Source organism: Pyrus communis, chromosome 11 (assembly GCF_041283825.1).
Source record: "Pyrus communis isolate YQ-2024b chromosome 11, ASM4128382v1, whole genome shotgun sequence".
NCBI classification, from domain to species: Eukaryota; Viridiplantae; Streptophyta; class Magnoliopsida; order Rosales; family Rosaceae; genus Pyrus; species Pyrus communis.
Window position 1 is genome coordinate 26,812,865 of NC_142575.1, and position 12,040 is coordinate 26,824,904.

The 12,040-nt window shown below is 36.2% G+C and overlaps 1 protein-coding gene across 1 annotated transcript; it reads right to left on the reverse strand.

Moving 5' to 3' along the window:
* Positions 1 to 556: 556 nt before the first annotated feature.
* On the reverse strand, positions 557 to 6,805 carry LOC137741984 (ADP-ribosylation factor GTPase-activating protein AGD5). The gene is made up of 11 exons (XM_068481702.2): positions 6,495 to 6,805; positions 5,570 to 5,628; positions 5,292 to 5,382; positions 4,764 to 4,818; positions 4,579 to 4,669; positions 4,221 to 4,455; positions 2,560 to 2,773; positions 2,279 to 2,451; positions 1,742 to 1,981; positions 1,584 to 1,648; positions 557 to 930 (listed from the first exon to the last, which is right to left on the reverse strand). The coding sequence occupies exons 1-11, from the start codon at positions 6,543 to 6,545 to the stop codon at positions 771 to 773; spliced, it is 1,434 nt and encodes a 477-aa protein (XP_068337803.2). The 5' UTR covers positions 6,546 to 6,805; the 3' UTR covers positions 557 to 770.
* Between the last annotated feature and the right edge of the window lie 5,235 nt (positions 6,806 to 12,040).

Sequence of the window (12,040 nt, forward strand, 5' to 3'; positions counted from 1 at the left end):
TGTGACCTAGTGTAAAAGTTGCTCTAATCAAGCAACCTTATTGAAGTCTCTTCTTAGCATAGGGAAGACCTCAAACTACCATCCTGTCATGATTCTCTCAGGAAAGCATTGGATCTTTCTTGTATTAATCTCATTCAACTCCCACGAAAATTTAACTCAATATGAGAGTTGTCCTCATCATGTAGCGTATTGAAGTTTCTCTCACGTAGGTGAGGTTTCAAACCACCATCCTATCCCAATTGCAGCATGATTTCATTGCTTGTGGCAAAACCATGACCATTTAGCGTGCTTATTCGAGATTTATAGTTCATGTTATTGAGCATAAAACAGTGGACTTCAAGAGGACTTGCCCTGAGTTTTGGCTAGAACTTGCTGGTGTTTGGGATGTTACCCATCCTTGTTACCGAAAAACGAAAGAAAATAATAACGAGAAACGGAACGATCTGTAAGAATTCCGGGATTCCAAACACGATGTATCGATAGACATTGTTCTTGAGGTTCCCTCAGGTAAAAAATATTCATCCAAAGAACACAAATTAAACTGGGAACAAAATAGTTTTGATCAATCTAAACCCATCTTATTACTCAAATAGCCCTAATCATACAAATGAAGTGACCACCCAGAGAAACGCTAAAAAGGGGTACTCCCTCTACAAAATAGTTTACGAACCCCAGTACAGGTGGAACAGACGATGGGAAGAAAAGAAGTCATATCCTTCCGTAATTCGACTGTTTTTGTATGGTATAACAAGGCTGGGACCAGAGACTTTTCAGGGTTTTGCGAACATCAATTGTGTTAAAGAAGAGAAATCATAATCTTTTCCTGATTGTGCAGAAGTTGAAGATGATACTGGAGATGGTGATTGAGTCTTCTTCGCCCCATCGTTTGTCACGCCATTAACTGGGTTAACTTGGGCCATACCGTAAAAGCTACAAAATAGAAGCAGTAGTATGGATGAAAGAAAATACTAGGGGTAAAACGTTTCATTCATTAATATTAGCTGTATAGAATCCAATTAGAAACTCCGAAAACCTTTGGGAACCAGATAAGAGGTGTGTTATTATGCTAATGAAGCAAAACTAAATGTAACATTAGCACGAAATGATGAATATTTGATGCATTACATCCCCATTTCTCCAGTGTAAGCTCGTCTAATTGGTAAACTAACTTAAGCCCATATGTTTTAAGAACAGTGCTTGCAAAGAGACGGATTCATTATATTCCACAAAGAAAAGGTACGGCCTTAGATTCATAACGGAAATTGAGAAAAAAAAAATCATGGTAAATCTTAAGGTTTTACGCTCAATGTTCACATCATGCTCACTTCCTGTCAGTGTTGGTTTTGGGGGGTTGGGTTTGACATGGCAGTCAACGATTCACCACCAATTCAGTTCAAGAAGGGGCCTATTGCATAACAGCAGCAATCAAGGTTGTGAAACATGAACCACAAGGACCAATATGAGCTCAATTTGCTTCAGAATTTTTTTCATTTGCTAACCATTTACACACCCAAATAACAGCGAGAAAATCCCATCACAAATGTGCCAACTAAAACTAGGACAGGCAGAGATTTATGACATACCTAGATGCTGAATACGGAACAGAGGTCCCCAGTGGATGTGCCTGTCCCATGGTCTTTGTCTGACTCTGACTCAAAAGGAAATATACACAATGAGAATGTCACTCAACGTTGATGAATGAAAAAACTATACCGTAATGAAGCCTTATTGTGGACTCTACCTGTGGAACTTTCTGTAGATCAGCCTGCCCATCTACAGGCATCACCAATCCAGGATATTGGTAGGCAACGTTTGACCAACCTTGGGAAGGTAAATTGCTTCCGTTGGACACAGGTTGTTGAATAATACCAGGAAACTTTTGATCTGCGCCAGATTTAGCTGCAGCCATGAGAAGAGACTGGTGCTGAGCCAGCATTGCTAGTTGCTGCTGATGCATTGAGAAGGGTGACACCATGTTCGACTGCAGATATTCAAATCTTTAAATAATATAACGTGCATTTACAAACCATGTTATGCAACGGAACAAGAAAACGATAATTCGATTTAGTCAAAACCAAAGTAATTTTAAAAAAGATTATTTTACTTAATTTTGTAAGGCTTAATTTTAAATTAAATAAATCAACCTTGTACAAAATTTATAATGGATTATGGGGCAAAAGCCAGATCCATTTTTGTCCAACTAACAAAAAGAATTTATCAAACCATTTAAATATTCTCCAAACAATAATTCGGATTCACATGATAATCCAGCACATACCTTCTCAAAAAGACTCATAATGTCAGTTTTTACGTCTTTCTGGGGTTTCTCTGAAACAGGTGTTAACGAAGGTGCATCTTTAAATAGATCCTCAATTCCTGATGAAGATTTGACATTGTTCTCTGCTGCATTTGATGGACCAGTTTTCTCAGCTGTCGATGCCTTTTCAGCAGCTGCAGATAAAGGCAACCATATCTCTTAACCCCCAGAACCAAACTTATATAGGATGATCCCAGTAAAGGAAAACGTGTGAGAATGATGGGAGGGGAGTAAAGACATACACTGAAAACCAGCCCAATCATTATCCTCAGCTGATGCTGCATCCGATCCATTCTCACTTGGACCATCCACTGAAAGCATGTTGAAAAGGTCAGTAGCATAATCAACTTTTGGAGGGGCAGTAGGAGCAGCATCAACAGCTTGCTTTGTTGCTTCAGCTGGCTCAACAGCTGGTTCTATTTTCTGAACATCTTGTGGTCTTGAGCCATGTACAAACTGTCAAAATTTGGATACACCATGACAAAACTTTTAGGTCTACTACTCTTTCTAAAATAAATGAGGTAACAAATACTATGGAAAAAAAACTGTAAAAAAAAAAGGAAATGGGCCAATAAAATCAAAGTATGCAATTTTTTTTACAGGACTTGAAACATACTGAGAGAAGAAATAAAAAAAAAAGACAAAGCGCATCAATCAATACACTTTAAATAGAAAAGGTCAAACCAAAAGGAACCAAGCAACAAGCAACAAGCAAATTAAAAATTCATGCCACCTGAAGAGATAGCAGCTTCACAATCCAAGTTTAGAATGAAGAAAATGACATTTTCTGAATTCAGATGACACCAAACTCAAAACAGCACAAAGAAGGAAAAGGCGGTTGATACTGTCAATTGCTCCTTTGCACATGGGACACCATTGAAGGGATAACAACCTTTCATTAATATAGGTACTTTAGCCTTCCATAGTAAGCAAGGGATAAAAATCATGGACAGTGATCTACACAAACAGGTGACTGAACTCCAAGCATGGCCATCCAGGCTATTCTTCAAGGGGAAAGGGATATGGTCTCAATCGAAAAGAAGAGCAGAAATCTGGACAATTTCCTGATCTCTCAGATTCCCAAAGAAATTGAAGTTCCACCACAAAAGATGAAGCAGAGGAAGCACCGAACTAGCTATTAACGCATTATGAGACAAGGGAAGCTAGTATGATCAGGGGAAAGGAACGCAGAAAGAGGAATCCTCATACCAGAAATCCTTCCAGAAATGAATCTTCTCCCTACTACATGATGTGGAACAAAGGTTAAAAAATAACTCAACAAGTCCCTGAGAAACGTCTCTCTATGACACCTACTTGAACCTCTACGCTCTAATTACCACTTTAGTGCCCCACCAATATTCACACTCTGGGTTACCAAATGCCAAAGGCAATTCAATATTTCTATGACACCATTGATACTTAATTTTTGCAAGCTTTCTGCATGCCAGCAACGGAATGATGCATTATCTCCAACATATCACATGTTTTTGTCCATTCTTGCTACCAATTATCAAACGCAAGTTCGTTCAACAATGCTCTTTTCTTTTAAAGGAAGATGATTTCCATGAAAACATGGTAACATAGTAGCACACCCCTTAAATAAAACTTTCCATTTTTAATTTTACTATTTCCCTTTCTTTTGTCATGTTTGTTGCTTTACTAACTCTCTTACTGTTGACCAAAAAAAAAAAACTCTCTTACTGAGAATATCTGCCCATCATATATTTTCTTGTTTCTTAAACAATACAGTTCATGCAAAACAATTGGTAGATCTGACATAAAAATCATTAACACTGAGTTTGTCAACAAGAACCCCAATCTACAATAAGAAATCAATCAGGCGCAACAACATGAAAACAAACAGAAAAAACATAAGCTTACAGGGAAACACCATATTAAATACCTGTTCAGGACCTTTCGGAGGAACAGGAAGACAAATTCTTGCAGCAGGAACACTTTCTTTTGTACGAGTCGCTAGAATGTTCTTCCTTTCCTCAACCTTCTTTTCAGAATTTCCAACATAACCATGCCCACTTTTTTCTGCAGGTTGAGGCCAATGTAAGTTAGTCCTTTCTTCCCACACTTTAGAAGGTGGCTTTGGTTGTCCGTCCCTAGGAACCCATCTCTTATCTTCATACCTGAAAAGAATGCCAGAAGCACTTTTAAAGAGTTTACCTAAATCATAATAAAAACTAATGATAGACAATAACTGTATCTCGACAAATAGATGCTAGTTCTAAGGGGTACCGCCAGACACGCACTTTGCACGAATAAAATTCTCAATTCCAACTCTGTCATAGTTTGGAGGTAGTTCTGCTTCCCAGTAACTATTTGACTTCTCATTTCCCATTGCTGTATAAAATCAAACAATCTTTCTAAACATAAGAAAATTGACATCAATCAACAGAGAAACAAACTAGAAGCCCAGGTCCTAAGACCAACTTACATTGAATAAAAGCAACCTGCTCTGGAAGCCATGTGTCCAAAGTAGCAGACCGCACCTGCAGAAAAAGTCAATAACACTCAGATCAGCGCATTACAACTGTACTACATGGGTTGTTCTTGGATTTTATATCAAATTCTGTTAATTTAAAAAATTAGTTGTTTACCGTTCTACCCTCATGATATTAAATTATCGTTTATTAGAAATCTTGTTACCCAAGGGGATTTTATGGGTTTTTTACGGTTTTTTGGAGCCTGTCCATGTAAATATATAGATAAGAATGGAAGGCATGAAAAGACACAACAGTGCCGTTTGCCACCAACAAGGGGCAGTTAATGAAATCCATTTTCAGGATATTTTTCAAAAACCAAGACCTAATGTTAGGTGGATTCACCCGTTATTATAATTTGCTGGACCTTAATATTACTGTCAACAAAAATTCGAAGAGGCATACCAAGAGAAATGTAAACAGCCCTAACAATTAGTTCACCAAGTATTCTTGTCATGAGCCACATAAAAGATGAAAATCACCTTCGATATGTGTACGCCAAGACTTCTGTGGATCCCAGAACATTGCATGCATATAAAGATACCTAAATTCACGCTAGCCCATCTTGGACCCCTGTGAAGAAGACAATTCATCATTTAAAATTGATACTATACGTTCACCAATTTAGAAAGCTTATTATGACACTTGTTATGCATGGATTAAGATGCACGGCTGTTATGACTTAAATCATTTTTCATTCTCAATGCTTGGTTATTCAGTATCATGAAATGCAAATCATCTCTTTTGAATGCTTACGTACTTAGCTTTGCAGTCAGCACATTCCCTATTCTCTGGCAATTTAAGAAGTCCTTCCAGTATCTGCACATCATAAAACAAATACGCAAAAATTATAAATACATGCAACCACTGAATATAATCATAAAAAGAAAGTGTAACTATTTAAAGAGAGACCAATGACTTGCCGCACAAATAGCGCACTGGGTGATTTAACACTCAGTAGGATCACAATCATAATGTTGCAAACGATCTGCAACAGCTTACATGGAATGTCAATAAGGCAAATTCGATTTTCAATTTTATAAAAGAAATCAAAGCAGAAAATGATTTGGAAATCACACATAAACAGAATTGACAATAAATGCTTCGAAAGGATCTTCTTCAAGAATAATTTCTCCAAGCTTCAAAATTCACATATTAACTAATAACAGCATACACGGATAATTACAGATAACTGTTAAAGCATAAATGCAAACTACCATTATTGCCCATTTCGATAGTTCATCATCTAAACCTATGACCAAATTTCATACACATAGGAAAAACAGTAGGGGTATTGGTGAATCCAAACAAATTCAGATAAATCGAATCATGACCCATAACTATAGATCAAATCTCATCAAATCCAGTCAAATCTACCACTTCAATATTGCAATTCATATCCACGAATCCAAATTGAAATGTACAAATCTAATCAAATCCAATCAAACTCCAACCATGCACAGATTCTCAAACGTTTTCCCCTCAATTCTCAGCAACCAAACAAAAGGGATGATAACACCCAAAAACAGAAATCGAATTCCACAATTCATAGTCGAGGATCCGAAACAATTTGCACGGAAATGAACAGGATTGGGGGGCGGGGGGGGGGCAAATTCCAAATTCTGGGTGCATAAATTGTAATTTCCAAAATTTGAAAACGGGAAAAAGAAAAAAAAAGACGAGACCTTTCTGTGCTTGGCGTTGAGCTCCTTGGTGACGTTGGCCTTCTCGTTCATGGTGAGGCGACCGTACAGCAGCAAAACTAGCAGACGCGAGGAAAGACGAAGAAGAAAAAGCAGCAGCAGCTCCGCGGGCGGACGAAGGTCAAATTGGTCTTTTTGCGCTCTTTCTCCCTCTCCTTTCTCTCTCTGGATTATTATGCGACCACCAAAGAGAAATGAAGGTAAGAGAGAAGGAGAGAGGTCAAAGCAGATTCGCTCTCGACTTTTATTTTTGAGTCTTTGCTATTAACTCGCCCTGTTTTTTCCCTTTTCACATTTCTCTTTTTTTTTTTCCTTTCATTTTTAAGGAAAAGGATCCTTTTCCTTGAGATTTTTCCGTGATCGTGTCCGTTTATCGTACATCGTGCGGTTAGAAATTATTTGAAATTTAAAATTTAAATTGAAATATAAATAATACCTAATAAAAATTGATCGTACAATGTACGATGAAAGGACACGATCACATGACCCTTCATATTTTCCCATTTTTAAGACCCAAAATCACATACTAGGAGTGGAGGTGACGTCAAGTTCAACCGAACCGATCAAACCGACCGGTTTGAACCGTTTTGAACGGTTTGATTTAATTTTGAATAAGAAATTCGATTGGTCCGAAATCAAATCAATTTATAGTGATATGATCAAATTTGATTTTATATTATTGTAAACTAGTCTAAACCGAACTGACATTTAAAAATGTGTGTGTGATAAGTCAAGTAATATTTTTAAGAATTAATTTGGTTCCTCATTAGCTGAGGAGGAGTTCCTCCTCAATTAACTTTGGGGGGCTGATTCAAGAAACTTCAAGTTTATGATCGAAACTGTTAATATTATAAACCACTCTATAAGGATATCTCTGCAAAAACATCGATAAAATATGAAATCATATAATCCTACAAAAAAAATTGCACAAATTCAGTAAAAACATTATCAACCATCTATTTATTTATTATCATTGATTAAACAACATTGATTTTAACTATTTTTTTTTGGAAATTTTTACAAAATGATTTTAATATAAACGATTTTAATTATAAATACAAAATAAACTGAAGAGGAACTCTTCCTCAATCTTAAAAATTAGAACATTTCCAAATGAATATCACAAACACAAAGTATGTATCAGAAATAATAGTGGAAAAAAAAATTAGTGTTTTCTAACCGAAATGTCAATTCTTATGTAGCCTGACACGGAGAACAAAATTTTATTATTTCTATTAAAAGTATTTAATGTAAATCGGGTGGAGAACAAAATTTAAAAAAATATTAATAAATGGCTTTATTATTTTTATTATTGTTTTTGTTCTGAAAATATTTATTACAATTATAAAATGTAATTAATGTAAATTAGGTGAGAACAAAACTTTAAAAAATATCAAAAGTGCCGCACAGGATTTTAAATTTAAATTTTGTATTTAAAATTTGACATCTACTTTACAATGCTCTTAGACTTGCTAACTATTTTGATAACATTTTCTTGAACCTAACACATAGAAGCGTTGGCTGCTCATGAAGGTGTGACAATGGCGGTGTCATGTGATTTTCTAAATTTCAATTTGAGAGGGATTCACTCTACATCATCTCAACTCTTCGAAGCTCTTCTACTAATCAACAATCAAATTTTCTATATTGCTTACTAGGGGAGGCATGTCACATCTTGACCCGGGGTGGATCACTTCTCGAGCCCGCTCCACCACCGTAGCACGATATTGTCTGCTTTGGGCTTACCATTCTCTCACGGTTTTGTTTATGGGAACTCACGAGCAACTTCCCAGTGGGTCACCCATCATGGGATTGCTCTAGCCCCCTTCTCGCTTAACTTCGGAGTTTCTACGAAACCCGAAGCCAGTGAGCTCCCAAAAGGCCTCGTGCTAGGTAGGGATGAGAATATACATTTAAGGATCACTCCCCTGGGCGATGTGGGATGTCACAATCCACCCCCCTTAGGGGCTCGACGTCCTCATCGACACACATGCAACCACGGTTAGGCTCTGATACCAAATTGTCACATCCCGGCCCAGGGCGGATCACATCCCGGGCCCACTCCACCACCGTAGCACGATATTGTCCGCTTTGGGCTTACCATTCCCTCACGGTTTTGTTTTTGGGAACTCACGAGCAACTTCCCAGTGGGTCACCCATCATGGGATTGCTCTAGCCCCCTTCTCGCTTAACTTCGGAGTTCCTACGGAAGCCGAAGCCAGTGAGCTCCCAAAAGGCCTCGTGCTAGGTAGAGATGGGAATATACATATAAAGATCACTCCCCTGGGCGATGTGGGATGTCACAAGGCATTGGTACGATTACCGTACCAAAACCCATGTACCAATTACCATACAAAACTTTTGGTATGACAAAATCTATTACCATTACCGTGCCAAACTTTTGGCATACTGAATTTCGACATGCCAAATAGTTCGGTTGGTATGGTATGGTAATGGTAATTTGATTTTTTTTTTTTTTCAACCCAAGTCAAGATCCAAACATGTTTTGACCACTCCCTTTGGGTTTCTAAAACTTTTGTATATAATTATGAGAATTTTATAGAGATTCATTAAAGAAACAAGAAGTAAATAGATGGAAGAATTGCTGAAAGAACTCAATATTTCTAAAAAAAATAGTACAAAGATTCTTAAATTTCATATCTATATTCTTTAAAATTGTACAAAAATTAACTTAATAGACGAAGCCAAAGAGAAAGACATCCCAATTTGATGAAGGAGAAGATGAGATGTACTTCGGAGAGAGAGTCGCCGGAACTAGAGCAACAAATATGAAGTAGGTGGCTAGATGAGTGAAAAGATAAAGAGTTGCAGTGTAAGAAGGCTTATGTTTTTTTTATTGAGAAAGTAGAGGTTAAAGGGTGAGATAATTGGATAAATGACTAGGAAAAAAATATAAAGTGCATATATAATGATAATAATACCTAATTATATAGAAAAGAATAAATAAATGATATAATATTAATAATAGTAGTACGGTACGGTATACCACTGGTAATGGTTTTAAATACCATTACTGTACCAAAAATGTATGGTACGGGACAAATACTGTACCATTACCAATGGTACAAATTTTTTGCCACAATTTTGATATGGTACAATTGCTATGGTAATTTGGCAAAAAATTCTACCTATATTGCTAACATATTTTCTAATCAAGATAAGTCTCATGTACGATAATAATATGGTCAAATTTCTATTTTGAAATAACATTACTGAATTTGCAAATGCTTAGCTCAAACAAGTTATATCCCTAGTAAAAATGGTAAAACAATACATAATTCCACATTAGCACATTGTATCATTGTTTCCACTTTGTTGGATGGTAATGTTGATGTGAAAGCTAGAAATGACATAAGATGGTGGGAAGCTTTTGGCTCCTCTAGCAAGTACTAGTCTAGTATAAAAAAAATATGTGGTCGGTATTGGCTTAAATTACGAAATTAAGTCCATCATATCAGATCGCATTTCTCAATATTAATTTAATCATACAATAAAAGTGATTTGATTTGAAAAATCAAGGTGAGAATAAAAATATAAAGATCCATTCGTAATCGTATTAAAAAAAAATTATAATTTCTTAAAATATTTCTTAAGAACATCTTTTAAGAACATTTTTTTTAAATTAAAAAATTTGTTTGGTATGAGATTTAAAATTGTTTTTAAATTTTAATAATTAAAAAAAACAAATATGTCTACTACAACTCGTCGTGAATTTGCAAATTACTACTAAATTTAATTGGCCAGACATAGAAATTCAAAGGGAGGATTGAAAGAGCGAGAAATGAGAGAGAAATAGGAGAGAGAAATGGGAGAAAGAGAACAGGAAGGTAGGAGAGAGAAAAAAATGATATTGGCTCAAATTATGAAATTAAGGTCATTTCCAACCAAAGGGTCCAGAGGGTCAAAAATAACCCGAAAATCGTCTTCAACCGAGGGTTAGGGTAGATGACTCGTGGGCCCCATGGAATTTGAAAGGGCCTAAGTGTTGGCCGCATGCAGCCAGCCAGCCAACTCGGGCTGGCCAGAAAATTAGAGCAATCTTGTTGATTATAACCGACAAAGTATATTTAATATAAATATATTCTTGTCGGTTATAATCGACAAGATTGCTTAAAGAAAAATTTGAATCTAACGACTAGCCGACGTCAACTAGCTGTTATTTTTGAAAATTTTTTTTTTTTTACATTTTTTGTCACATTCCGGCCCAGGCGGGACCACTTCCTGGGCCCAACTCCACCGTAGCACGATATTGTCCGCTTTGGGTCCCGACCACGCCCTCACGGTTTTGTTTTTGGGAACTCACACGAGAACTTCCCGATGGGTCACCTATCCTGGGAGTGCTCTCGCGCGCTACTTGCTTAACTTCGAAGTTCCAATGAAACCCGAAGCCAGTGAGCTCCCAAAGGGTTAAAGGGCTAGAAGGTTGGCCACTTCCGGCCAGCCAGCCAACCTCGGGTTGGCCATTTGTTTTTTGCTTATGTTTGTATTACTAATATAAATGTATTACTGTCGGTTTTAATCGATATGATTGATTTGAAATTTTTTTTTTACAGTTTTATTATTATTTTTTATTTACGAAAATTTTCCTATAACTTCTATTTTTCATTTTTTTTAAATTCTATTTTTTCCTATAACTTTTATTTTACAAAATTTGTAGTTTTTAACAACATTTAACAAATTATTAAAAAACATTTCTAGTTTTTCATATTTGTTAAAAAAAAACATTTAACAATATGAAACTTAAACAACATTTAAGTTGTAGTTTTTAAATAATAAATTATGTTTGGCCCTATGACCCTCGGTTGGAGACGGTTTTTTGTGATAGGGCTAAAATGAGCCCTCTGACCCTTTGGCCCTCGGTTGGAGACGGAAGCAAATATGGCCTTGTACTGTTCATTAAAATATTAATATCTTAGAGAATCTTGGAGAGCCAGAGGGCTAAAATGAGCCATTTGGCCAGCCATCGGTTGGAGATGGCCAAAGACCATTGTATTTTTCGTAAACATACGATATTATCTATATTAAAAGGTAGGAGAGTGAGCTAAGCCTTTCAATAGATTAGTAATAATATGGTTCAAATTCGCTTTTGATAATAATATAACTTAAGATCTCTCACTTACAAATAAAAAATAATATCATTAGACCGTAGTACTAAATGGCAAAATCATCATATTATGTGATCGTTGCCAGTATTAATCTAATCATACAATAAAAGTGATTTGATTTGAAAAAGGTGAGAAGAAAAGCATAATTCATCCTTTCAAGGTGGCTTCCAAGTTAGTGGAATTGGTTAAGTAGTAGCAGACAATGCTTGCTGTGTGGTTCACCCAACTTCAACATAACTAAACAAGCAATAACAGCTCCACAATAACTACTACTTCTTTATTGTTTTTGACAAACAAAAAAAAAACGGTAAAACTAAGAGATCCGATGGTATAAGATTCTGGAAAATGGGAAGCGATTTTCGTAGTACTTTTTTATGGGCAATTTTTTTCTAGTTTTTGAAT

Excerpts from the sequence above, each read along its gene's own strand:
- LOC137741984 (XM_068481702.2), bottom strand. The coding sequence starts at position 6,545 with ATGAACGAGAAGGCCAACGTCACCAAGGAGCTCAACGCCAAGCACAGA. Across the intron at positions 4,819-5,291 it reads TTGGCGTACACATATCGAAG|GTGCGGTCTGCTACTTTGGA; the intron begins GTGATTTTCATC and ends CTTTTTCTGCAG. Across the intron at positions 931-1,583 it reads GTTCCGTATTCAGCATCTAG|CTTTTACGGTATGGCCCAAG; the intron begins GTATGTCATAAA and ends TCTATTTTGTAG.